Source organism: Scyliorhinus torazame, chromosome 10 (assembly GCF_047496885.1).
Source record: "Scyliorhinus torazame isolate Kashiwa2021f chromosome 10, sScyTor2.1, whole genome shotgun sequence".
In the NCBI taxonomy this organism is placed as follows: Eukaryota; Metazoa; Chordata; class Chondrichthyes; order Carcharhiniformes; family Scyliorhinidae; genus Scyliorhinus; species Scyliorhinus torazame.
Window position 1 is genome coordinate 205,301,104 of NC_092716.1, and position 27,735 is coordinate 205,328,838.

General features: G+C 50.4%; 1 protein-coding gene across 5 annotated transcripts in view; it reads right to left on the reverse strand.

Moving 5' to 3' along the window:
- Positions 1–23,396, reverse strand: part of ush1c (Usher syndrome 1C) — a 420,683-nt gene extending 397,287 nt beyond the window's left edge. For all 5 annotated transcript variants that reach the window (XM_072466296.1, XM_072466295.1, XM_072466293.1 and 2 more), the window contains exon 1: positions 23,239–23,396. In XM_072466296.1, coding sequence (XP_072322397.1) covers positions 23,239–23,274 — 36 coding nt within the window. In that variant the 5' untranslated portion in view covers positions 23,275–23,396. The remainder of the gene's footprint in view (positions 1–23,238) is intronic.
- Between the last annotated feature and the right edge of the window lie 4,339 nt (positions 23,397–27,735).

The window sequence follows — 27,735 nt, forward strand, 5'->3', positions numbered from 1 at the left end:
CCAAGTCCTTCTGCAGCCCCCCTGCTTCCTCAATACTACCTGTTCCTCTACAGAACTTTGTATCATCTGCAAATTTAGCAACAGTGCCTTCAGTTCCTTCTTCCAGATCATTAATGTATATTGTGAAACTTTATGGTCTCAGCACCGAACACTGATCACACCACTAGTCACCGGCTGCCATCCTGAAAAAGACCCCTTTATCCCCACTCTCTGCCTTCTGCCAGTCAGCCAATCCTCTATCCATGCCAGGATATTACCCTTACTACCATGGGCTCTTAACTTATTTAACAGTCTCCGAATCGCACCGTGTCAAAGGCCTTCTGGAAATTGAAATAAATCCCGTCCACTGGTTCTCCTTTGTCTAACTTCCTTGTTAACTCCTCAAAGAACTCTATCAGCACATTGGTGCCCCCTGGGCAAAGGGAAACCTTGAGCGCTGGGGCCCGGCCCCATGGTGAGAGCGGTGACCCTGACCATTTTGGACGGCCCCCTAGCAAAGGGAAACCCCAGAGTGCAGGGGCGCATCCATCAGGTAAGTATGGGTGATCCCACAGGACCGGGGGGTCAGAAACCCCCCACCACGAATGTTACCTGGAATGTAAGGGGGCTCAACGGCCCAGTGAAAAGATCCAGAGTGTTCGCCCACCTAAGAAGCCTAAAAGCAGACATAATCTACCGACAAGAGACGCACCTGAGGCAGAAGGACCGACTGCGTGTAAGGAAGGGCTGGGTGGGACAGACGTACCACTCACGCTACGGGACGAGGGCTAGCAATATTAATTAGCAAAAGGACGAGGTTTACAGGAACCAAGACAGTTACAGACCCAGGGGCAAGGTACGCCATGGTCAGCATTGTCCTGGAAGGGGCACCGGACATACTGGTAAATGTGTACGGTCCCAACTGGAACGACTGAGAATTCATAAAGAAGGCCATGGCGGAAATCCCCGACCTTGACACACACCGACTGATTATGGGGGGCGACTTTAGCTGCGTGCTGGACATACTGACCGACCAGAACGGGAAGAAAGTCTGGCATGGCTAGGGAGCTAGGGGCCTTCATGGAACAGATGGGGTCGGTGGACCCATGGAGGTTCCTGCACCCGGGAGAAAAGGAGTTCTCATTCTTTTCGCAGGTGCACAAGGTATACACCCGTATCGACTTCTTTGCAGTGGGGAAATCGGTGCTTCCAGGGATCACGGGAACGGACTACTCCGCGATCGTTAGCTCCGACCACGCTCCACACTATATGGATGTGATGTTGGAGACAGGCCGGGCCCAGCGCCCCACTTGGAGGCTGGACACGGACCTTCTGGCCGACAAGGCTTTCTGCCAAAAAATATCGCAAGCCATTGGCGATTACGTTAGTAACAACCAAAATGGGGAGGTCTCACCCTCCACGTTTTGGGAGGCACTGAAGGCCGTGATCAGAGGAGAGATCATAGCCTACAAGGCAAGTAGAGATAGGGAAGAGAGGGTCGTCAGGCAACAGCTAATGGACTCCATTCTGGAAATCGATAGAAAATAATCCGAGGCCCCGACCGTAGGACTGCTGGCGGAGAGGAAAAAGCTGCAAATGGACTTTAACCTGCTATCCATTAAGAAAGCAGTGTACCAACTCCGCCAGACACGGGGGACCTCCTGCGAACATGGAGACAAGGCTGGCCGCCTATTGGCTCACCAGCTGAGAAAGCAGGCAGCCATAAGGGAAATAGCGCAGGTTAAGGATAGCAGAGGCAGACTGGTAACAGGAGGTCAATCGGGCATTTGAGACCTTCTACCGGGGACTGTACACCTCCGAGCTCCCCGACGGGGATGCGGGAATGAAACAGTTCCCAGACAGACTGGAACTACCAATGGTGGGGGAAGACAGACGGGGGGAGCTGGAAGCACCAATAGACCTTGGAGAAATCATGGAGAGCATCAGCTCCATGCAGGCGGGGAAGGCACCGGGACCCGATGGGTTCCTGGCGGACCTCTACAAAAAATTTGCACTAGTCCTGGCCCCACACCTAAGGGACATGTTCGCAGACTCACTGGCAGGGGGCACCCTGCGCCCCCCCCCCCATGCTAGCGCAGGCCACGGTAGCTTAGTGGATAGCACAATTGCTTCACAGCACCAGGGTCCCAGGTTCGATTACGGCTTGGGTCACTGTCTGTGCGGAGTCTGCACATCCTCCCCGTGTGTGCGTGGGTTTCCTCCGGGTGCTCCGGTTTCCTCCCACAGTCCAAAAATGTGCAGGTTAGGTGGATTGGCCATGATAAATTGTACTTAGTGTCCAAAATTGTCCTTAGTGTTGGGTGGGGTTACTGTGTTATGGGGATAGGGTGGAGGTGTTGACCTTGGGTAGGGTGCTCTTTCCAAGAGCCGGTGCAGACTCGATGGGCCGAATGGCCTCCTTCTGCACCGTAAATTCTACATTCTACAATCTCACTGATACCCAAAAAAAGATAAAGACCTGACGAAATGTGGATCATACAGACCCATTTCACTGCTGAACGTGGATGCGAAAATACTCGCAAAGGTCCTGGCCAAAAGGTTGGAGGGCTGCGTACCAGAGGTGGTCGCAGAGGACCAAATGGGCTTTGTCAAGGGTAAGCAGCTCACAGCGAACATCAGGCGGCTGCTGAAAGTGATAATGACACCCCCTGGGCAGAGAACACCAGAAAACGCCTTTGGCAGAGTCGATTGGAGCTACCTCCTCAAGGTACTGGAATGGTTTGGGCTCGGAGCGGGATTCACCACCTGGGTGAGGCTCCTGTACAACGCTCCCAAAGCGAGTGTCCGAACTAACACCACCAGCTCTGAATACTTCCAGCTACAGAGAGGAACAAGACAGGGCTGCCCTCTGTCCCTACTCTTGTTCGCGCTAGCAATCGAACCCCTGGCGACAGCCCTGCGGGACGCAAAAAGCTGGAAGGGAATCCGGAGAGGAGACAGAGAGCACAGCGTCTCACTCTATGCAGATGGCCTGCTCCTCTATGTCTCAAAGCCACAGGAGGGACTGAAGGCAATACTGCAAATACTGAAAGAGTTTGGAACCTTCTCGGGCTACAAACTTAACCTGGGCAAAAGCAAAACATTCCCAGTGAACCCAAAAGGGGGAGGGACAGAGCTGAAGGGGCTCCCGTTCAAAACGGCCCAGAACACATTCCGTTACCTGGGAATCCAAATAGCCAGAGACTGGACACAGATCCACAAGTGGAACCTGACCAGCCTGGTGGAGGTAGTAAGAACAGACCTTCAACAGTGGGGCTCACTCTCACTCTCTCTGGCAGGAAGAGTGCAGACGATCAAGATGAACATACTGCCAAGGTTCCTTTTCCTGTTTAGATCCATCCCGATCTTCATCCCCAAGGTCTTTTACCAAAATGTAGACAGTCTAATCATGGCGTTTGTGTGGGGGCTAAGAACCTGGGAATTCCCAAACCGACACTGCAAAGAGGGAAAGTCAGAGGGGGCCTGGCTCTACCGAACCTACAATACTACCACTGGGCAGCAACGGCAGAAAAAGTGAGGGGATGGGTACAAGAACCCGACACAGATTGGGTACAAATGGAGGAGGCATCCTGTAAAGGAACAACCCTCCGGACCCTGGCCACAGCAGCACTCCCATCCTCCTCAACAAGGTACACAACGAGCCCAGTGGTAGCGGCCACGCTGAGAATGTGGACCCAGTTGAGACAGCACTTCAGGATAACCAAAATGTCCTCTATGGCCCCCATCTGCGGCAATCACAGATTCCCCCCAGCCACATACCACCTTCAAAAGATGGACCACCTTCAAAAGATGGAGGCGGGATTGGGGCACACTGACAGTCGGGGACTCCTACGTAGGGTGCAGACTGGCGACACTGGATGAACTGACGAGGAAGTGGAAACTAACAAAAGGACAGGAATTGAGACACCTCCAAATAAAGCACTTCCTCTGCAAAGAGACAGTAGGGTGCCCCGGGGCCCCAGAAAGCACACTACTAGAGGGGCTGATAGGCACAAGCAGCGAGAAGGGGGTGCTATGTGGGAAAATATACGGACAGCTACTGGACAGAGCCCGAACACCACTGGACGGGACCAGACAAAAATGGGAGGATGAACTGGGGACAGAGGTAGGATGGGGACTCTGGAGCGAAGCACTGAGCAGGGTGAGCTCCACCTCCTCCTGCGCAAGGCAAAGCCTAATGCAGCTCAAAGTAGTGCACAGAGCACACCTGACCAGAACCCGAATGAGCAGGTTCTTCCCGGAGGCGGAGGACAAATGTGAGCGGTGCCAGAGGGGCCCGGCCAACCACACCCACATGTTGTGGGCTTGCCCCAAGCTTGCTGGGTTCTGGACAGCCTTCTCCGATACAATGTCCAGGGTTGTGAGGGTGAGGGTGAAGCCATGCCCAATAGTGGCAATCTTCGGGGTATCGGAGCAGCCGGAGCTACACATGGGGAAGAGGGCCAATGCCCTCGCTTTCGCTTCTCTAATTGCACACCGGAGAATCCTGCTCGGCTGGTGATCGACAGCACCACCCACAGCTGCAGACTGGCTCGCTGACCTCTCGGAATTTCTCCACCTGGAGAAGATTAAGTACGCCATCCGAGGGTCAGAGGAAGACTTCCTGGATACTTGGGGGCAGTTCGTCGGCCTGTCCCAAAACCTGTTTGAGGCCAGCAACGAGGAGTAAGCCAGGGGAAAAAAAAAGATGAAGAACCAAAGGACTGCGCAAGGGGGGAGAGAAAAAAAGACCGATCCAGAGGGCAGCAAAATGTACGTGCAGTTAGTCAAAATGAAGGACAAAACAAACCTCTCTGTAAAATAAAGCAAATTAGCGCCGGCAAGAAAAATGCAATGTATATTAGTCACAACTGTTTATAAATATGAGATAAGCCAATAAAAAGATTTTTTTTTTAAAAACTCGAGCAGATTTGTCAGACATGACCTCCCTTTGACAGAGCCGTGCTGACTCAGTCCTATTTTACCACGCACTTCCAAGTACTCCACGATCTCATCTTTAAGAACAGACTCTAAAATCTTACCAATGACCGAAGTCAGGCTAACCGGACTATAATTTCCCGTCTTCTGCCTCCCTTCCTTCTTAAACAGCGGTGTTACATTAGCCACTTTCCAGTCCTCTGGGACCCTCCCTGCCCCCAGTGATTCCTGAATGTTCACCACCAATGCCTCCACAATCTCCTCAGCTATCTGTTTTAGAACCCTAGGGTGTAGTCCCAGCGGTCCAGTTATTTATCTATCTTCAGACCTTTCAGTTTCCCCAGAACCTTCTCCTTAGTGGTGGCCACTACACTCACCTTTGCCCCCTGATTTTCCTGAAGCTCTGGCATCCCGCTGGTATCTTCCACCATTGAGACTGATGCAAAGTAACTATTCATTCCTCTGCCATTTCTTTGTTTCCTAATATTACTTCTCCAACCACATTTTCCAGTGGTCCAATGTCTTTCTTTGCCTCTCTCTTACCTTTTATATATTGACAAAAACTCATCCTATCTTCTTTTATATTACTCGCCAGCTTGAACTCATATTTCATCTTCTCCCCTCTTATTGCTTTTTTAGTTGTCCTCTGCTCGCTTTTAAAGGCTTGCCAATCCTCTAGCTTCCCACTAATTCTCGCCACTTTGTATGCTTTTTCTTTTTCTTTTATGGGATGGAGGTAAACAGCGTAGGACACCCCCCCTTTCAGATGAACAACGGCCCCAAGGAGCGGGACCCTGGAACTCCACCCTGGCCTGAACACCATCATAATAAGGCCCATTGACCAAGGACCACTGCAACCAGGCGGGGCGCCACCCCGGAATCAATGGAGGGATGATCAAAGGTGGTGCGGCACATGTGGTCGCCGAAACTGCAGGGATAAGAAACCACAGATCAGCCAGCAAACTCGCAGCCCCAACCAAGAGAGATGCCAGCCCTCCATTTAGAACAGCCTGATGATGACGAGAGTATGCAACTGCTTTGCATTGCCATACAATGAGTTACCACCATAAGGATTATTGCCAGGTGAACTGTCACGTTAGAGATGGAGTTGGTCACGGGGGCTGCAGTTTCAGTAATAGGGATGCAGACCTTCAAGAGAATCAGGATTAGAATTCAACAACTGGGCTTATGGGACACCAAGGTACGACTAGCAACCTATATGGGGGAAACCCTAGGCATAACAGACATCACAATAACCCCAGTTACTTATGGGCAGCAGTCCTTTAGGCTGCAGTTATTAACAATGTGGGGCCCCGGAACGAGTCTGCTGGGCCGTGATTGGCTACAACATCTCCTGCTGGACATCTGCTGAACTGACAAGAGATCTTCTGGATAGGCACCGGAGGACTTTACGAAGTCTTGGGGAAGTACCCGAAAGTCTTCCAGGAGGGCCTGGCCAAAATGAAGATATATGTGGACCCTGAGGTCCAGCCAAAATACTTCAGGGCCCACCCAGTCCCCTATGCGTTGTTGGCGAAAGTCGAGGATGAACTCAACCGATTGGAAGGCCTCGGTATCATCCGGCCAGTACAATTTTCTGATTGGGCAACACCAGTAGTTCCGGTACTAAAATCTGGCAAAACGGTACGCCTGTGCAGAAATTATAAGTTGACCGTAAACAAGGTTTCCTGCCAAACAGGTACCCAATGCCGTGGATAGAAAACCTATACACAAAGTTAGCTGCGTGCCATTCCTTTTCCAAGCTTCATATTAGTCATGTCTATATTTAGCTGTAGTTGGACATTGATTCATGACCTTATGTAACCATTAAAACCCACAGGGACCTGTTTGAATATATGAGGTTGCCATTTGAAGTATAATCGGCCTGTGCATTTTTCAGCACGTTATGGTAAGTATTCTGAGAGGGTTACCGCACATGGCGGTCTATTTGTATGGCATCCTGGTCACTGGAGCCATGGAAAGGGACCTGGAACATGGCCACTAGGGGCTTGTCACGATAACTTCATTGCAGTTTTAATGTAAGCCTACTTGTGACAATAAAGATTATTATTATTATAAGTCCTCCACCTGCTTTCCGAGACGGGCATCTGCCTCATGAAGGTCAAGTGTGTTTTCTATGCCAAGGAAGTTGGAGGGATCGAGTTGATCGAGACGGCCTACACCTCTCGTGGTGAGGTTGAGAAGGTGCCGGCGATAAAGCAAGCGCCCACTCCGGAAAACGAGACAGATTGTTGTTCTTTGGTCTCATAAACTATTTCAGAAAATGTATTCCTGGCCTAGTGACCATCCTCGCCCCACTACACACATTTCTGAAGAAGCACCAGGAATGGGCATGGAGAGCACCACAGGTGGAAGCCTTCGCCAGGTAAAGCAGCAGCTAACGTCGTTGGGCTTGTTGACGCATTACAACCTCTCCAAGTCCCTTTTGGTGACCTGCAATGCCTCGCCTAACAGAATTGGGGCAGTGTTATACCACCGCATGGCTGACAGATGGCAAAGACCAATAGCATACACATCACGGGCTTTGGCCGTGGTGGAACGCAATTACGCCCAAGTCAAAAGATAAGGGCTGGTCATAGTATTCGCGGTGAAGACATTTCTTCAATACGTGCATGGGCAACGATTCATCATTGTGACAGATCACAAGCCTTTGCTAGGGCTTTTTAAACAGGACAAAGCAATCCCGCCAATAGCATCTGCCTGGATACAGCTATGGCCCCATTGGTGACGCCGTACGAGTGCATCTTTGAGCATTGCACAGGCACACAAATTGTAAATGCAGACGTGCTGAACAGGCTCCCATTGCTGGCACGCCCCCCCCCCCCCCCCCCCCAATCCCCACCAAGGGCTGGCAGAGTCAGTTTGATACGTAACTTCATTGACACCTTGCCGGTCACTGCTGCCCAGACACAACAGGATGCAAAATGACTCAGCATTGGCGAACGTATGCCACATTGTCTTACAGTGGGGGCCAACAAGGAAAGTTGTATGAAGAACTACAGATCTTCAAAGCTAAGTTGCAGGAAATCAGCGCGGAAGATGGCATCATCCTCTGAGGAGCTTGCGTCGTGGTCCCAAACCAGGGCAGACATGCCATACTCCAGGATCTACACAACGGACACCTAGGGGTGTTGAAAATGAAGATGCTGGCCAGAAGCTATTTGTGTGGCCAACCTGTTCTTGGTTCACGCCTTGGGTTCACGCACATGCCGATTTTGCCAGTCCTTTCCAAGGGTCCATGTTCTTACTTGTGACAGACACACAATCCAAGTGGCTGGACGTCCATCAGATGTCATCCACCGCTTCGACAGCTACTGTTGAGAAGCTACCGTTCTCCTTTTACACCCACAGCATCTCAAAGCTGTTAGTTACAGACAATGGTACCCCGTTCATCAGTGAAAAGGTTGAATGCTTTGTGAAGCCAAACAGGGTAAGAAACATTCACTCGGCCCCATATCACCCTTCTTTGAACGGGCCGGCCGAGTGAATGATAAAGACCTTTGAGCGAGGAATGAAGAAACAGATGGCGGGATCCGTGGAAACCAGATCAGCATGATTTTTGTTTACCTACCGGCTGATGTAGCACTGACGGAACTGTTGCTGGGGCGGTAGCTCAGGACCTGCCTCAGCCTCACGTTCTCCGATATTGGCGGGAGAGTGCAACATGGTCAGGACATGCAGAGGCAAGGCCAAGGCAGCCGGACGTGGACCAGAAGTTTCCAAGCAGGGGATGCGGTGCACGTCCGAAACTTCAGGGATAGTTCCCGTTGGATTGCAGGGACAGTGATAAAACAGACCAGACCAGTCTTGGCCCAAGTAAAGACTCGCGAACGGACAGCACTGAAGTACCTTTCTCACCTCAGGAGCAGGAGGCGACTGTTAGAACACACCCTACCAAAGGAACCATCTTCCAGCCACATCACCCGGCACATGTGGGCCTGGGGATGTAGCCTCCCCTCCCCCCCCACCCTGGGGCCCCAACACCGCGATGCAAGAAGTGGTGGACTTGAGATGGAGACCCAAGCATGCAAGGTTTCTGACAGTGACCTTACCAGGGATCAGTCACCAGCGGTACCCCCCAGATGGTCATCAGGGAAAAACGTTCACCGACATGCTACACACACCCCGACCCTGCCCCAAAGCCACAGGAGGTGCTGCGACGGGCAAAGAGCAGTAGCTGTCCTGCTGCACTCCCTTCTTTAGAGGGAGTAAGGACTTCAGGCTGGAGGGATATAATAACCCCCACGAGGCCCACAGTGACGACCCGCTTAATCTCCCTGTTGAGCGTAGTGGAATATGAGCTCCATCGCTGAGGTAATTCATTGCCGTCAACGCCGGCCCAGATTGGAGCCGAGCTGCAGAGTGGTCACAGCTGGGACTTGGGACTGTTGTTTGTAAATACTTTCCTTTTGGAAATAAACCATTGTTTGACTTTCCTTTCTGGACTCCTCCTTGACTACTAAACATTCCGTACTCAAAACTAAACTTGTGTTAAGAGGCTTCCTTTAAATTCTCTATTCCCTTTCTGAATAACAATTTTAAATTTATGGAGCACGCATTATTGACATTCCAAGTAAAACCATTAGTCCTTGATCCATACCACAATCTCCCTGCCAAAACCATTGATTCTTTCTCTCTCCCCGGACGCTATCTCGGTTTCATCAAGACTGTTTATAATTTCAACGTCCTATTCAACCCGAGCTGAGCATCCAACTTCATTCTCTCCCTCACATTGGCTTTCTATTTCAACCTCCATAATATCACCTGCCTTATTGCTTTATAATGCTTGTGTGAGCACCTTGGGATATTTGACTACTTTGAGGAGCTATATAAATGTTGTCTTGGATATAGCGATCGAATGGCATTGTTGCACCCGAATTGGTGGCATGACAAGGCCGTTAAATCTCGAGAGAAGCCTCTTGCGAGATTTGCAACGCTCGGAATGTCTTGTGATATCTAACGAGATGTTGCGAGAGACATTGTGATCTGGATCTCGCCCTCGCAAGATTAACGGCTCATTTAATTATGCCTGCGGCCGCTTCTCCCGGGAACTGGGAACCAACGCCCACGCCTGGGAGACCTAGCCATGGGGCCATTTAGCAGTGGTCCACACAAACGTGGACCAAGCATAACGGTATCAGGGCGGGAGGGTCTCTCAGGCCATCGGAGGCCCCTTGCTGGCCGGGCTCTGAGCAGGGTGGCACCTTGGCACTCCCTGAAACAGGCAGCTGGCTGATAGGAAGCAGCTGTCAGATGCGTGATAGCGGAAGATCATTCATTGGCACTATGGCAAGACTTATTGCAAGTAGATAAGCCATGAGGTGTTTCAGGATTGTGCCATAAGAGGGAATATGGGGTAGGGGATGGAGGAAGCCAGAGAAGACTTTCTTTTTGCGTGTACCCCAGAGAAGCACTCCTGCTGTTCCTGAAAGAAAGATTTTCAATAAACCTGAAGCATTTTATCTGACTACAGGAAAGCCATGGCAGCTTCCTCACTTAGGCCTCAGTTTAAAAGCAATCAGGGTTTGTTTGCTATAATATAACCCCAAATTGCATAAATGCTTTAAACAGGCATCGGATTCATCTTCAGAAACCCAGGGATTATAACAGACAATGTTCGTCAAAGAGATATGAGCAGGTCAGTAACTTTCGTAACTGCCCTTCTGGTTTCCACTGGACGAGTATGGTTAAAATCAACCTCTAAGTCTTTACTAGGACAGTCTCTGCTTATTTCACACTCTTTGATTCTCTTTAAACATGCACTTTTGAGTCTTTGTGCTGATTCTCCGTCGGCGGGATCCTCCGCTTTGCCGGCAGCGCAATCTCGCCCAAGGATTTCCCGACAGCGTGGGGTGCCCACAATGGGAAACCCCATTGGCTGGCTGGCAGGATGGAGGATCCCACTGCCGGCAGGGGCGTGCCGTACCAGAAAACTGGTGCGGCGGGATGGAGAATCCCGCCCTTTACCTTTACATTAAGCATCTGTCTGTCTCAGAGAAAAGAACAAAGAACAAAGAAATGTACAGCACAGGAACAGGCCCTTCGGCCCTCCAAGCCCGTGCCGACCATACTGCCCGACTAAACTACAATCTTCTACACTTCCTGGGTCCGTATCCTTCTATTCCCATCCTATTCATATATTTGTCAAGATGCCCCTTAAATGTCCCTATCGTCCCTGCCTCCACTACCTCCTCCGGTAGTGAGTTCCAGGCACCCACTACCCTCTGCGTAAAAAACTTGCCTCGTACATCTACTCTAAACTTTGCCCCTCTCACCTTAAACCTATGCCCCCTAGTAATTGACCCCTCTACCCTGGGGAAAAGCCTCTGACTATCCACTCTGTCTATGCCCCTCATAATTTTGTATACCTCTATCAGGTCGCCCCTCAACCTCCTTCGTTCCAGTGAGAACAAACCGAGTTTATTCAATCGCTCCTCATAGCTTATGCCCTCCATACCAGGCAACATTCTGGTAAATCTCTTCTGCACCCTCTCTAAAGCCTCCACATCCTTCTGGTAGTGTGGCGACCAGAATTGAACACTATACTCCAAGTGTGGCCTAACTAAGGTTCTATACAGCTGCAACATGACTTGCCAATTCTTATACTCAATGCCCCGGCCAATGAAGGCAAGCATGCCGTATGCCTTCTTGACTACCTTCTCCACCTGTGTAGCCCCTTTCAGTGATCTGTGGACCTGTACTCCTAGATCTCTTTGACTTTCAATACTCTTGAGGGTTCTACCATTCACTGTATATTCCCTACCTGCATTAGCCCTTCCAAAATGCATTACCTCACATTTGTCCAGGTTAAACTCCATCTGCCATCTCTCCGCCCAAGTCTCCAGACAATCTAAATCCTGCTGTATCCTCAGACAGTCCTCATCGCTATCCGCAATTCCACCAACCTTTGTGTCGTCTGCAAACTTACTAATCAGACCAGTTACATTTTCCTCCAAATCATTTATATATACTACAAACAGCAAAGGTCCCAACACTGATCCCTGTGGAACACCACTGGTCACAGCCCTCCTTTTTCACAGAACTTTTCCTCTTTCACAGAAAAGCATGGCTAAGGCCATCAATATAAGGTAGTCACCAGGAAATCTAATAAAGGATTCAAAGAAACCTCTTCACCCAAAGTGTGGTGAAAATGTGGGACTAGCTAGCACTGCGAATGATTGAAGCGAATAATATAGATGGAATTAACAGAAACTTGACAACTATATGTGGGAGAAGTGAATAGATGTTACAATGATGGATTTAACTGAGAAAAGATGGGAGGAGGCTCGAGTGGAGAATAAACATGGACTAGTTACGCCAAATGACCAGTTTTGTGTCATATATCCTATGTAATATCTTTTCTCATATTAAATTTCAGGCTACTTCTGGACTCACATCTGCACTAATATCAGGTGTAGATTTTTATAAATTTGCCATCAAAATCTGTTTTTGTTTCTTTCTTGTTTTGGCTTTTATAGAATTGCAATATGTGGTGTATAAATTGCAAAGTCATCGCCACTTTCCTTCTGCGATAACGAAGACATTAAATTTACAGTGTGTCTTTTGTTAATAACATGCTTGGTCAAAACTGAAGGTTATAAATATTTGAAATGTCTTTTGTCACTGGAGTCTCTGTAGTTATGTTACACTAATCATACAGTTTGACATTTATTATAGTGGTGTATTTTATAGTTAGTGAAAATTGGTCTGGCATTTAATGTTAGTGTTCAAGAGGCAGTCCATTACTTTCAATGCGTGTAAGTCCTGCAAGCAGAGCGGGATAAAGAACAAGTGATTCAGGCTCTGATGACCTGAAAGTTGGGAGGGTCAGAAAAAGAGTGACATAAATTTGTTTCTTTTAGCTTCAGACAGGACACAGGGGGCTGGATTCATTGATGCTGAGGCTAAGTGTTGACGGTGTCTTAAACGCCGTCGTGTTTTACGCCGGCGTCAACAAGCCCCCAGGAGAAGCTATTCCGAGCCCTACAGGAGGCCAGCACGGCACTGGAGCGATCCACGCTGCTCCAGCTGCCAATACTGGCGTCAAATGTGCGGCGCGGGTCTGCACATGCGTGTGCGACCGGCGCGAATGCGTGCATTTGCGGTAGCCTCCTTCTCCGCGCCGGCCCCGACGCAACATGGCATAGGGCTACAGGGACCGGAGCCGAGCAAAAGAGGCCCCAGCCCGGGTGGACGGCCCGCCGATCGGTAGGCCACAGCGGAGGATCCCCCGGGGTCAGACCCTCCCCCCGCCCCCCAACTACCAGGCCGCCCCCGAAAGGATGCACGTCGAGGTCCCGCTGGGTAAGACCACACGTGGACGGCACCGGCGGGACTCGGATTTGTCTTGCCACTACTCTGCCTATCCCGGGCGGAGAATCGCGGTGAGGGGCCGCGTAGAGCAGCTCCCGACTGGTGCCGCGCCGACCACGCCGGCGCCAATGGCGCCGATTCTCCGCTCACCAGAGAATCGGCGGACCGGCATCAGGGCGGCATCACGCGATTCGCGCCCGGCCCGGCGATTCTCCAGCCTGGCATGGGCTGAGAGAATCCTGCCCAGGATCTGCCGGGTGCAGAAAATATAAGTAGCCAACGTGGACTGGGACCATATGAATGGATTGGAGCCTGAGTAGTTAGAATGTTAGAATGAATGTGCAATGGAAGTTAGCTGACTGGTAACGCATCATGACTAATTGACTGGGTACTGAACTAAATGTGGTAGGAAGAGCTAAACAGAAAATAGGTCACCAACCTGAAATGTTAAGTCTGTCTGTCTCTCTCTCTCTCCACAGATACTGCCAGACCTGTTGAGTATTTCCAGCATTTTCTGGTTCTTTTTCAAGTTTTCAGGGTTGGCAGTATTTTGCTTTTGTAACTACAGATTGGTCAGATCCACCAGAATGAGATGCAGCCATCAGTTTCTGCATATTTTCTTTAATGCAAACTTACATCACGCCTTCGGTGATTTGGACTGGACATGGACCACAGGGATGAGGACAAGTCTGATGCATTCTGCTGGAAATGCAGAATATCTCCAGGGGCGAAACAGATTCATTCAGCTTTCATAGTGGGAAGAGGGGGATAGATACTGGAACAATTCAGGAGTATGCAAAGTTAACTGGCATATTCCTGAATTTTATAATGTTTATTAAATTGTGAAAAAAATGCTCCAAATTTTAGTCTTAGGGACAGAGAACATTGACAGATTACATGTTATGGCAGCACATGCCATAGAATTTTTCTTTAGTAAATGGCTACGAAAATTATGACAAAAAAAGAAAAACACTGGAAATGTGCAGCACGTTAGGCAGCAACTGTGGTCAGAGTAACAAAGAGTTAATAGTTCAGCTCAATGACCTTCTGCTAGAACTGGCAAATTTATTGTGCATTCTTTTCATTTGCATAATGAAGGAGCAGATGTTAGTTATAAAAAAAGATCAATAAAGAGCCAAGAACTTAATTACAATTCTGCTGTCACAAGCCATGGCATTTGTCTCAGGTCTAAATTGAATGTAGCAAAAATTCTGAGGAAATTGTAACTTGCAATAGTGAGTATGTTTGGGAGCAGTGGGGTTGGGGTTAAAAGTGCAGAAGTTGATAGCACATCCAGCCCATCAACTTCTAAATTTGACTGGAGCAACTCCCTTGGTAGTGGCAAGTTGTTATTATGTTAATAGCTGATGAGGAGCAAATTTAATACTATTTTTTTGTGATTTGACTGGGTGCATGGGTTTCCGGGAACTCAATAGTGAAAGCAGGACATTAGCAAGTGAGGGAGCTTAAGGATTGATATTCAGAAATTCCCACAGGCACTGAAACATCACAGCTGATTTCTTGTCTAACTGTGGAATAGGATTTGGCTCAATTGTTGCGAGATGTTACTTTCACAGTTAATTTTACTACTTTGCAGAATTTCACTATGTTGGAGGATTGTGTGTCTGATCTTTACTTTGCAGCTGTGATCTATCACAGTGTTCTTGAAATTTTCTTTCCGGGGACCCATTTTACCAACCGGCCAACCTTCGGGACCCGACCAGGCCGAGCTTCGCGACCCCCGCCGGCCGACCTGCGCGACCCCACCATTTTCTCTTACCTTGTTTGCTGCTGACAAAAATGGAGGAAATGGTTTTGGGTGCCTTTGGCCCTCGTACAGGCTCCTCCAATGGAACCTGTAGAATGAAGGTGAAGCCTTCCATTTCCATCTATCCAAAGTTCTGCAATTTTTTCCTGTAAAATTTTATCAAATAAAACCCCCCCGATCTTGTAAAAAAAATAAAAATAAAATGAATAAAATAAATGAAAAAATTAAATGAATAAAATAAATGAATAAAACTCCCCCCGAACTTGTAAAACAAAAAGCTGCAACCGTTTTTAAAAAAGCGGCCGATTATCTGGCACGCATGTGCAGTGCGGCCACATTTTTTTTTAACATGTTCTAGGCCATTTTGAAGGCCACTTGCAGCCGGCGTTATTAACAGCCAGCTGCTGCGGCTGTTGCACAGAGATTTGCGTGACCGGGAGCGCCGCGACTGATGGCTCCGCGACCCTCCCGACACCCGCCCGCGACCCACCCGCACGGGGTCACGCCCACAAGTTTGACAAATGGGTTTGTGATTAATTTAAAATAAATATTTATTAAACAGTAAAACACACAAGAAAATCAATTAAGAATTCACTTAACTACACAGTATTCACAGTGGTCGGGATTCTCCGGCCGATATGATTCACTTTTCCCGTGGGCAACGCAACCCTGCCTGTGGGTTTCCCGGCAGTGTGGGGTGGTTTCAATGGGAAATCCCATTGACAAGTGGCGGGAAGACAGAATCCCTCCGCCAGCAAGTAGCGCGCTGTCGAGAAAAACACAGCTGGGGAACTGGAGAATCCAGTCCAGTACCTTTAAAGTTATCCAATTCTAAATCCTTCTATTTCCCTAACCTCAGAGCTAAACCTCTCCAAACAATATCCTAGATGTTTTAAAGATATAAACAAAATCCAGCAATATCTTTTGTGGTTGTTTCAGATTGAGGATAGAGACAACTGGCTTCTCAAACAGACTTTCTCCAGGCACTGGGAGTGGACACAGCTTGCTGCTGTGGGCTGTGCTCTCAAAACATCTTCCTTGCATAGGGTGAATTTGCCTCTAATATACAGTCTTTCACTTTAATCTTCCCTTATCTGAACGAACCTTCTCAGAAGTCACTCTTAATTACCGTTATTACATGTTCACCTTTTAGAAGGCAAATGTGAAATTCACCCCATCTTTTCTTTTGAACTTTTACCATCTTTACTTTTGGTACCCTGTCTTCCATTGTTACCAACCTGCCTTTGGTAAACATTTGTTTACAGTGTTGCCAGGCTAATCAGCATGTCACAAAGCTTAGTTCCATCACTCAGCCAATCTGTCTTTCTGCAATCTCCATTTTAAAATAGTTTATTTGTCTTTAAACATACAACCATCACATTCCAAATTATTGAATTCCCAAAGCCACATAAGAAAAAGGAATGAAATGCAATTCATTTCATTTTCTCCAGCGGGGCAGGCATGCCCGGCCAGAAGATATGAAGAAACCTATATAATCTCTCCGTCATCCTGACTGCTTTAGAAAATTAAAGTGATCAGCTAAAATGTACTATGTGAACTATGCCTTTGTTTCTTTATTCTTTCATGGGATGTGGCATCATTTGCAAGGCCAGAATTTGTTGTCCATCCCTAATTTTCCACATTGCTGTGGATCTCGTCACATGTAGGTCAGGCGAGGACAGCAGATTCCCTCCCTTAAAGGGGATCAGTGAACCAGATGGGTTTTTACAACACTCGACAATGGTTTCATGGTCACCATTGGACATTAAATTCCAGATTTTTATTGAATTCATAGTTCACCATCTGCCTTGGTGAGATTCAAACCTGAGCCCCCAGAGGAGTATTCTGGGTCTCTGGATTATTAATCAAGTGATAATACCACTACGCCACCGCCTTCCCCTGTACAGTTTACAAAGAATTCAGGGTAAATCATTGTGCTGAATTAGCTGCTCTGAGTTTGCAGCATGGGAAATTGACAATCAATTTGAATAGATGGGGAAAAGTGGGAAATCCGCCAAATTTCCCACTCTAGCACTTATTATCCAGTGACTCATGCTAGGAGATGCACATATGTAGATGTCAAGTGAAAATAAATTTGATCTTAGACTCAACACCACATCTAATTAAAAGCTTACTGAAACCCACTATTTAGTTTGTACATGAAGAATGGTTACTTTTGCAAGTTACCAAGGAGTTATGAATACAGCAGGAAGAATACAGGGGCTGTTTAGCACAGGGCCAAATCGCTGGCTTTGAAAGCAGACCAAGCAGGCCAGCAGCACGGTTCAATTCCTTACCAGCCTCCCTGAACAGGCGCCGGAATGTGGCGACTAGGGGCTTTTCATAGTAACTTAATTTGAAGCCTACTTGTGACAATAAGTGATTTTCATTTCATTTTCAAGATTGGAGCCTTTATACAAAACAAAAATGTGTATAAAATTTGGTGCAATATGAATTACAACAACAATTTGTAGTTCTACAACGCTGTGGTAGTCGGTATTAGAGGTATTACGGTACCCTGTAATGCTGTAAGACCATTGGTGCAGGAGGTACTGTTTTCATTGGTTAAGCCTGCCTGCTGGTTCCGCCCAGTAAGGCGGAGTATAAGAGCCCGTGTCTCCCCAGCAGCTGCCTTCTGTACCTGCGCTGCTGGGGAAAAACATCTAGTGTAATGAAGCCTTCAATTGTCTCCAATCTCGCTTCTGGAGTTATTGATCGAGCATCAATTTATTACACTAGATTTTAAAGATTGGAGGTCCGAATCAAGCCAGAGTGTCTGCAACTCAGCCCCCACACGGCAAACGTAGCGGCAACCTTCAAGCACTGGCTGGCGTGTTTCAATGGATATCTCAGGACGGCCACAATTACACCCGCGGAGGACCACTCGAGGGTGAGCCCAGAGATCTATACTCTCATCGAGGATGCGGACGATTTAGAGGCCGCAATGAATCTGCTGAAAGGACACTATATTCGCCCTGTAAACCAGGTCTACGCCCGATATCTACTAGCGACGAGGCGACAAATCCCTGGGGTATCGCTGGAGGAGTTCTACCGTGCGCTCCTGGTGTTGGGGAGGAACTGTAACTGCCCGCAGGTTTCGGCCAGCGACCACACAGAACCTTTGATCCGGGGCGCATTTATTGCAGCTATGCTGTCCTCCCAAATCCGCCAGCGATTGCTGGAGAAAGAAACACTAGGCCTCAAGGAGGCACGGGCCCTTGCTAACTCCCTGGATGTGGCCTCCCGAAACGCCCGTGCTTGCGTCCCCGACCGCGCGGTAGCCCCTTGGGCAGTGTGGAACCCCCCCACCCCCCGGACCGACTCCAATGCATCCCCCATCACCCACAAGCTTGTGCTGCGAGACTGCCAGGCAACCCCGGGGGGCCCGCTGCTATTTTTGCGGGCAAGCCAAGCACCCCCGACAGCACTGTCTGGCCCGCTCATCCCTCTGCAAAGGATGCGGCAAAAAGGGCCACTTTGTGGCGGTATGCCAGGCCCGGGCAGTCGCTGCGGTCTCCGGAGGCGAATCGGGACCGCCACCACAACCCTCTCCACGGGCCACGTGTGGCCAGCGGGCGTCACCATCTTCCTCCTTCAGGGCCACGTGTGGCCTCTGGGCGCCGCCATCTTGTCTCTCGGACACCACGTGTGATGGATGGGCACCGCCATCTTGTGCAGCCCCAGCCATATGCGACTAGTGGGCGCCGCCATCTTGGCTGGACTCTCAGGACCCTGACTTGGATGACCACACACCGCCCAAGGAGAACATCCAACTTCACCCTCGGTGACCCTAGACCAGTCTTGGCCCCGAACACTCTCGACTGCAACGACGACCGTGCTTATCAATGGGCATGAAACATCCTGTCTGGTCGACTCTGGGTGCACGGAGAGCTTCATATACCCCAACACGGTAAGGCGCTGTTCTCTCCCCGTTCACCCAGTTAAACAAAAAGTCTCCCTGGCCTCCGGGTCTTATTCAGTGGCGATCAAGGGGTTCTGCATAGCGAACCTCACGGTCCAGGGAAGGGAGTTTAAAAACTACCAGCTCTACGTCCTTCCCCACCTCTGCGCTGCCACACTCCTAGGGTTAGATTTTCAATGCAACCTCCAAAGCTTAACCTTTAAATTTGGCGTCCCTATACCCCCCTTCACTGTCTGCAGCCTCACGACCCTCAAGGTCGATCCGCCATCCCTGTTGGCGAACCTCACCCCGGATTGCAAACCCGTTGCCACCAGGAGCAGACGGTACAGTGCGCAGGACCAGACCTTCATTAGGTCGGAGGTCCAGCGATTACTGAGGGAAGGTGTCATTGAGGCTAGCAACAGTCCCTGGAGAGCTCAAGTAGTGGTTGTAAAGACCGGGAAGAAGCATTGGATGGTCATCGATTATAGCCAGACCATCAAAAGGTATACGCAGCTTGACGCATACCATCTCCCCCGCATATCCGATCTGGTCAACAGGATCGCACAACTCAAGGTCTTTTCCACGGTGGATCTAAAGTCCGCCTACCACCAGCTCCCCATCCGCCCTAGCGACCGCAAATACATTGCTTTCGAAGCAGATGGGCGGCTCTACCACTTACTAATCACTCGATTCTTCCATTTCATTAAAACCCGCAACCTGCCCTACTCCATCGAGGAGGTCAGGACAGCCACCAGGAACTGCCAAATCTGCGCAGAGTGCAAGCCGCATTGCTACAGGCCAGAGAAAGCGCACCTGATAAAGGCTTCCCATCCCTTTGAACGCCTCAGTATGGACTTCAAAGGGCCCCACCACTCCACCGACCGCAACACGTACTTCCCAAACGTGATTGACGAGTACTCCCGGTTCCTATTCGCCATTCCCTGCCCCGACATGACCGCAGCCACCATCATAAAAGCCCTCCACAGTATCTTTATGCTGTTCGGTTTCCCCGCCTACATACACAGCGATAGGGATCCTCCTTTATGAGCGACGAACTGCATCAATTCCTGCTCAGCAAAGGCATTGCCTCGAGCAGGATGACCAGTTACAACCCCCGGGGAAACGGACAGGTAGAGAGGGTGAACGGAACAGTCTGGATGACCGTCCTACTGGCCCTACAGTCCAGGAATCTCCCAGTCTCCCGCTGGCAGGAGGTCCTCCCGGATGCCCTCCACCCCATCCGGTCACTGCTGTGTACCACGACCAACTAAACATCTCACGAACGTCTCCTTGTCTTTCCTAGGAAGTCCTCCTCCGGGACCTCGCTCCTAACCTGGCTGGCAGCTCCTGGACCCATTCTGCTCTGCAAACACGTGTGGGGGCACAAGTCGGCCCCATTGGTCGAGAGGGTCCATCTCCTCCATGCTAACCCTCAGTACACCTACGTGGCGTACTGCGACGGCCGACAGGATACGGTCTCCCTACGGGACCTGGCGTCCGCTGGATCCCCATACACACTCCCACCACCAATCCCACCCTCCCTCCCACCGGCGCACCCCACAGCCGCCCCCTTCCCAGGTGGATCGGTCCTCCCACCGGTCCCGTCTAGGGGTGATGAAGCTGCCGAAGAAGCTGAAGCCATGCTCCCGGAGCCACAGATGCCGAGCCGGCGCCTGCATCACCGCCTGAGCTACGATGATCGCAGAGGACGACCAGGGCCCCCGATCGACTAATTGCTTCATTCTGAACTGTAAATAAATTTTGTAAATAGTTGCAATGTAACGAGGCAAAACCACTGTACTGATGTATACCGGGTACCTCCATAACCTTAACCTCTACCACTGTGTAATGCGAGGCCACCACCCCTGCCGGACTTTTTTTTTAACAGGGGGTGAATGTGGTAGTCGGTATTAGAGGTATTACGGTACCCTGTAATGCTGTAAGACCATTGGTGTACGAGGTACTGTTTTCATTGGTCAAGCCTGCCTGCTGGTTCCGCCCAGTAAGGCGGAGTATAAGAGCCCGTGTCTCCCCAGCAGCTGCTTTCTGTACCTGTGCTGCTGGGGGAAACATCTAGTGTAATAAAGCCTTCAATTGTCTCCAATCTCGCTTCTGGAGTTATTGATCGAGCATCAAACACCTTTAGCCTAAAAAAAGCCCAACACAATGGCATTATATTAAAAAAACAAAATAAGTACTGGGCCAGGTAAGGAAATAGGGCAGATGATCAAAAGCAGAGGTAGGTTTTAATGTGTGCCTTAAAGGAGGAAAGCAAGGTAGAGAGGCGGAGAGGTATCAGGAGGGAATTCCACATTTTGGAGCCACAGCAGTAGACTGTTGTTGTTTTTCCTCATCCTTTCTCCTTTTCTAAAGTTAGCTCCTGGCTGGAGTAACATGCTACGGACACCAAACACGTTTGGTACACTGTCCAAATTGCGATTAATCAGTGTATTAACAGTGAGTGTCAGTTGACTATATGATCAACAGCACTGATTCTGTCTCCATCTTATGTCTGCAAACATACACTTTAACAATGCTTGCTGGCCAACAACCATAAATGGAAAAGGTAGCTGATCTTCCTTATGCAATCAAGTGACACTGGGATCAACTGTAGTGCCCAAATCTACTTTCTTGGCTGGAATTAACTAATTCATCACATATTAGGGACCAAAATAAAAATGTAAACAAAAACAGAAAGTACTGGACAATAGTCGGTCTGACAGTATCTGTGGAGAGGGGAGCTAACATTTCAAGTCTGGGTGACTTTTTGTCAAAACTGAAATAGAAATCGAAAACCTACTTGAAAAATAAGTCTCTCAATTGGCATTAGGCCCTATGGTAACAAAGTTAGCACCTGGCCTGGCCATTTCAGGAACTGAACTGATACAAACCAATCTGGTTATGGGGCTGAATACTGACAGAATTAACTTCATCCTTTTACGAGTTTAAATACATGGGGCGGGATTCACCGGCGGCTGACACCGAAATCGCAAAACGTGATTGGGCGGGGAATAGTCTCCGGTAGGCGCTAGCTTGACGCCAAATCGGAAACCTCTGGTACCCCGAAAATGGCGTAAATACGTTGCTCGCTGCGCGGCGTTTAAGTGCCGTTGGCATCTCATTAGCGGGCCTGACCCTCTATTTTCCGGGCATCTGAGATTCACCGCCGCCGATGGGCCGAGTTCCCAATGGCACGGTTCACTTGTCGCCTCAGCATTCAGGAACCCGGCGTGGTGGCTGCGGACTGTGTCCAGTGCCGCCACATTCAGCTGAGAGCCATGCTGTAAGCCGGAGGGTCTTCCACGAGGGCAGGAGGGACTGGTGTGGGTGGCCAGAGGATGGCAGGGGTTTGCCAGGGTGGCAGTATTTGGCAGGTTGGGTCAGCGCACGGCCGGCGCCATGTTTTACAGTGGGACCATTGCAGTTCGCCGCTGTGCAAATGCGTGGCCACAGACCTGCCCATTCTCCAGCCGTTTTTGTTGTAGGAGCCGAGAGTTTCACTCGGTGTGGCTGCTAGATTGGTGAGAATTTGGAGCCAATATTTCTGTCGTAAAACGCCACAATTCCTACTCCGGCGGCGCACTTAGACTCCAAATCGGTGAATCCAGCCCATGACCTCCACATAGAAGATTCAATGCGAGGACATTTAACTTATCAAGAAATTACATAAAAACTAATCTTATACTATTTTTGATCGAGACATAATTTAACTTCCTTCAACTGATTGTATCGATTTATTACATGCCTCCTCGCGACAACAGGAATCTCGAAGGCAATGCCCCTTTAAGAATTTTGTTGAGGTATAATGTTACCAATCTATATCAAGAGCCCAGACGCCTTAACCTGTGTCTGAATGCAATTGGCAGGATTTTCGCAGTTCTCAATAGTTATCATTAGGATATCGCATTTCAATGGATTCACGACACTGAGTGCACCAGCCAGGAGTTTATAAAACTGCGTTCTCTGGCTTTACCCGATGGCGCTGAACTCCGGGGCAGAGTGAGATCATCCCTGGACAGAACAATTGCTACATGAACAAAATAAAACTTCCTGCTAAGGTGCTTTATTCCACACAACGTTCGGACACCACGATGGCAGAGTTTAATGAATTTGGGGACATTTTCGGGAAAGAAACATTAAGTGCCCTTCCCCCCACCTGTCATTGATACTACAGGGTCCATAGTCTCACACAACCGAAGGATCTTAAGTCTTCCTCGCGGAAGAACAACACATAACGCATTAGCTAACATTAGGAGAAAAGTGTTCGAGAAGTTAAAGCGGAATAGTTTTCAGTTGGCTACTTTTGTTCCCTTACCTTATGCCTGAATTCCCTGGCCACCTTTTTCTCCATTCTGGCAGTCTGGATACGATGGGAACAAGGAATGACCGGCCCCTTTCCCTCTGAACCCGCTGTGTGTGGAGAGGCCACATAACAACCGGTTAACTGCACACAGACAGACCTTGGGCCACAACAAAAAAAAACATTATTCGTGTCTCTGAAGTATCATTGTTCGTAGTTGTTGTACTGCAGCTTTCTTACTTTATGATTTTTTTCATATTCAAATGTTAATATTCATAATATGCAAAGCGGTTTTGTCAGATGTAAATAATAAATGGCTATGTGTTTAAGGCGGCTTAATAGTTCGCCTTTACTGTTTCAGGGTTCCCTGAGCAAAACATTGCCCCGAGTTGTAGCATGATGCATCAACTCGGAAGCAGTGTGACCATTTATCTCTTATTTCCCCACTCTTTTAGTGGGGAAAGATCTTGGGCGCGATTCTTCCAAAAAGTGTAGTAGCGAGCGGGAACTTTCGGAAGCTTCCCGTCACCCGGCCCGGCGAGACCGTCACCACAATACAACGTTAATTGGTCCACTTAAGGCGGCCCCACGGTCTTCCCGCCGCAAATGAAAGCTCACCAGCTGATTTGCCGGGACCGCGCTCACCAGTCCCGCGCGCGCTAACAAGGTCGAGCAGCACTTAAAAAGCTCTTGCACAGCCAACCCCACTCAGCTCACAGCCATGGCGCCTAGACGATCGGCCCCATGATTCGGGAATGCAGAGCAAGGGAGGCTCTCAGAGGCGGTTGAGGCCAAGAGGGATGATCCCCAAGGGACCCTGACGGTGAGCCACAGGGCAGCCAGTGCCGTGTCGGATGAACTGGCAGAGACCGTCAGCTTGGGAAGCATGACCAGGAGGACTGGCATAAGAAGGTCAACAACCTACACCAGTCCAAATGAGTGAGTTGGCACCCCCCCCCCCCCCCCCCCAATGAGCCTGTACCTGGTGCCGCCCCTACCCAGTGCTGTGCCCTGGCCCTTTTATGCTACGCCCTCCCCAAATCCCTCCCCGAAACATTCACCACCCCCACTGCAACCCCCCTCCCTAACCTTGCCTCCCCCAGAATCCTCCCTTGTGCTGAACCACACGTGCAGCTAACGATGCCCACTTTGCATCTCCACAGGAGAAGCTGTCCCATAATCATTGGGAGAGGGTCCAGACTGGTGGCAAGGTGTCGGACATTAGAATCCTCAGCACCTTTGAGAAACGGGCCCTGGAGGTTACAGGGGTGGCCGATGACAGAGCGGTCACCAACGCGGAGGTCGGCGCATGCCTCAGAGGTGAGGATCCACCAAGCCCCACCCAGATGGACTGTCACATGTGAGTTGTTATTGCCATACTGAATGACCCATCCCTTCACTGACCACATGTCAATTCTCCCACAGGTCCTCCAGCCAGTAGCGCCGGCCCATCTGGGGTTCCCCCCCCCCCCACCCTGCCCTCCCCATGAGACAGCCTCGAGGAGAGCTCCCAGTATGCCACCATCGTCACAGCTGTCATCCCCATCCTCCACCAGCGCAGAGACACACACTTCGGTGGGTAACGTTAGTGGACAGGTTTTCTGCGGCACATTCTCGTGAGCACCACACAGTTTCTGATGCACATCAGGTGGAGGCAGTAACGCCCAGACAAGACAGCAGTCGGATGGGTGCTGGATCCCAGGACCTAGCTGCATCCCAGTCAGATGCTGAGCCTCTGGAACTGGTTTACCTGGAGCTGATGCAGACGTTAGGGTGCAGCCGGGATATTCAGAGGGAGATGTCAGCGATACTACCACAAGTCCATAGCTGATGGGAGGAGTCCCAGAGGCTGCAGGCGCAGGAGATGTCGGCGGCAATGCATGGCACCAAAACCAACACTGCTAGGATGGTGACCACAGTGAACAGTCTGGTGCACGACATCTGTAGCATGAGTGCAGGTGTCCAAAGCATGGCGGCGTTGGTGACGGTCTTGGTAGACTGTCCGACTCGAGGGAGATGTGACCCAGTACCAGGCTGATCTTGATGAGGTGCAGCGGGACATGTCCTAGTCTCAGTTTGGAATGGCCAAGGCACTCCGGAACTTGTCCCAGTCGCAGGTGGATATTGATGAGGTGCTGAAGAGCATGTGCCAATCACCGAGGAGCATCGCCAAAGTCATTGACACCATGGTGTAGCCATTTAGGATGCCAGGGCTGGCAGAGCCAGATGACGCAGGGGTAGCCGGGGCTTGAACTCGCTGCCCTTCCGTCTCGAGGTGGACCCTGGGGCCCTATTGGCACCGGCTATGAGGAGGGGCGCAGCATGCCAACTCGGATCGTTCCATGGGGTGAGGATGGTGGCCACCAGCTCCCCCGAGTTCCACCCCTCTGACGACAACGCTTCTTGCAGTCAGCACCCGGATAAGGGCAGCACGCTGTGCCACCAAGTGCGCTGGGGCTCTCTGGCTGCAGACCTCCCAGAGGACGCCCGCCAAGGGCATTGAAGGAAATGGGATGTGGTAAGCAGCTGGCTGCCTTCACCTCTGATGTGCATCCTGGGGACACACATAGACACAGCAGTAGGGCAAGAATGGCTAAGCACATCGCAGATCACTGAGGGCACTGGGGGAGGATGGGGAGTTAGGTAATTGGTAATAGGGAGGTTGAAGGGGTGGTGGGGAGAGTGGGGCGGCACCATCGGGAGAGTGGGGCAGTGTTGGATCCTTGTGAAATATTAAAAACCCTTCACCACAACCAGCAAGACGCCTCTTGTCACTTACGTCCCCCATGTGTGCCGACCTCCAAACCCTTGGTCCATCTCTCCAGGCCTTCTGGGTTTGCTGGACCCTCGCCACTGCCCCTGCTGGTCCAGCACCTCCTCATCATCCTCATCCTCCTCCTCGGATGTGGCCACATGTTCCTCAGCCTCCAGCACTTCGCCCCACTGCTGTGCCAGGTTGTGGAGGACACAGTAGACCACCACAAAGCGGGCAACAGTCCGGCGGGTGGACTGCAGGGCACCACCAGAGCAGTCAAGGCATCGGAACTGCATTTTGAGCAGTCCGATGCACTGCTCAGTGGCAGCCCGGGTGGCTACATGGGCCTTGCTGTATCGGTCCTCCGCATCAGTTTCCGGCCTCTGTACTGGCATAATTAGCCGGATCCTCATCCTTATCCCCCAAGAGCCTGTCTGCCGTCCTGGCGTGGTCCTCAAAGAGGCCGGGGATGTCTGACTGTCCCAGGATTTAACTGTTGTGCACACTCCCTGCGAAGCGTGCACACGCGTGCATGATCTTCATGTGGTTCTCGAACACGAGCTGGATATTCAAGAAATGGAACACCTTCCTGTTCATGTAGGGCACTCCCAGATGCCCTGGTGCACGAAAGACAACATACATGCAGTCTATCAGCCTCTGGACCTGGAGTAATCCGGCAATGGCAGAGAATCCTGCTGCCTGGGCATCTTGTTGGGCTTGGTCCATGTCAAACTTTGTATCATATTCTGCCCAGCAAACAGGGCATCCGTGACATGTCAGATGCACCTGTGGACTGTAGCCTGGGAGCCACACAGGTCGCCGCTTGAGCCCTGGAGGAAATCCGAGGCATAAAGATTCAAGACTGCGGTGACCTTGATGGCCACAGAGAGCAGGTCCTCCTCTTCCCGTGGTGTCAAGTCCGTGAGGACATGGCACAGGTGCCGCACCATCTCCTTGTTGGGGCAGAGCCTCCTGCATCTGCTCAAACCACCAGCAATGCTTGTACACCTTGAGCTGTCGTGGGCCTTCTGCTTTGGACCTCACCCTGGCCCGATGGACAGCCGTACCCTCAGGGCGTGGGTGAGGGCTGCCGCCTCAAATCTCCGTCGACACTACAGGTGTCGCCGCCGTCTCCGGCTCTTGGCTGCCCGGCCTGCCAGCAGCACCACAAGGGCTAGTTCAGCAGGGTCCAAAATGAAATTCGGAGAGGGTATTAGACTGACAAACAGCAGGGGCTCCCACCCCAGAACCCTGCTTTTCCCATTGATCTCCCCTCTCCCACACCCGGAACGCCCTGCCCATGCACACCCGGCTGGAGTAAGGGCTCCGCTGATCACTGGACCCTAAACCCTGTACCCCTGACACCTGCATATAACATTACCTGGACCGGTTGCTGGTTCCCTCCCCTTTGCACTCATTCACCCTCTAGCCGTGAACATCTCCCCAGTGCTGGAGCCCATATCCTGGGTGTTCGTACCTCGGCTGCTGCGTTTGTGGTGTTGCCTTCTGCAGTGTTCAGGCATTGTGTCCAGGGATCATGCTCTGATTGAGATGCTAGTCAATAACTTTCACTGCTATATGGCCCGCCCACCCATGGGAATCCACTTGGGATATGTGAAGTGCTCACTTAATCATGATTGCCAATTCCCGATTAGTAATCACCTTCAGCCACATGGCTAGAGGCCTCCGCAGTCAGTGGGTGTTTTGGGGGGTGGGTAGACAGGCAGGGACAAGGGTTGCCCCTGGAACCGGTACAC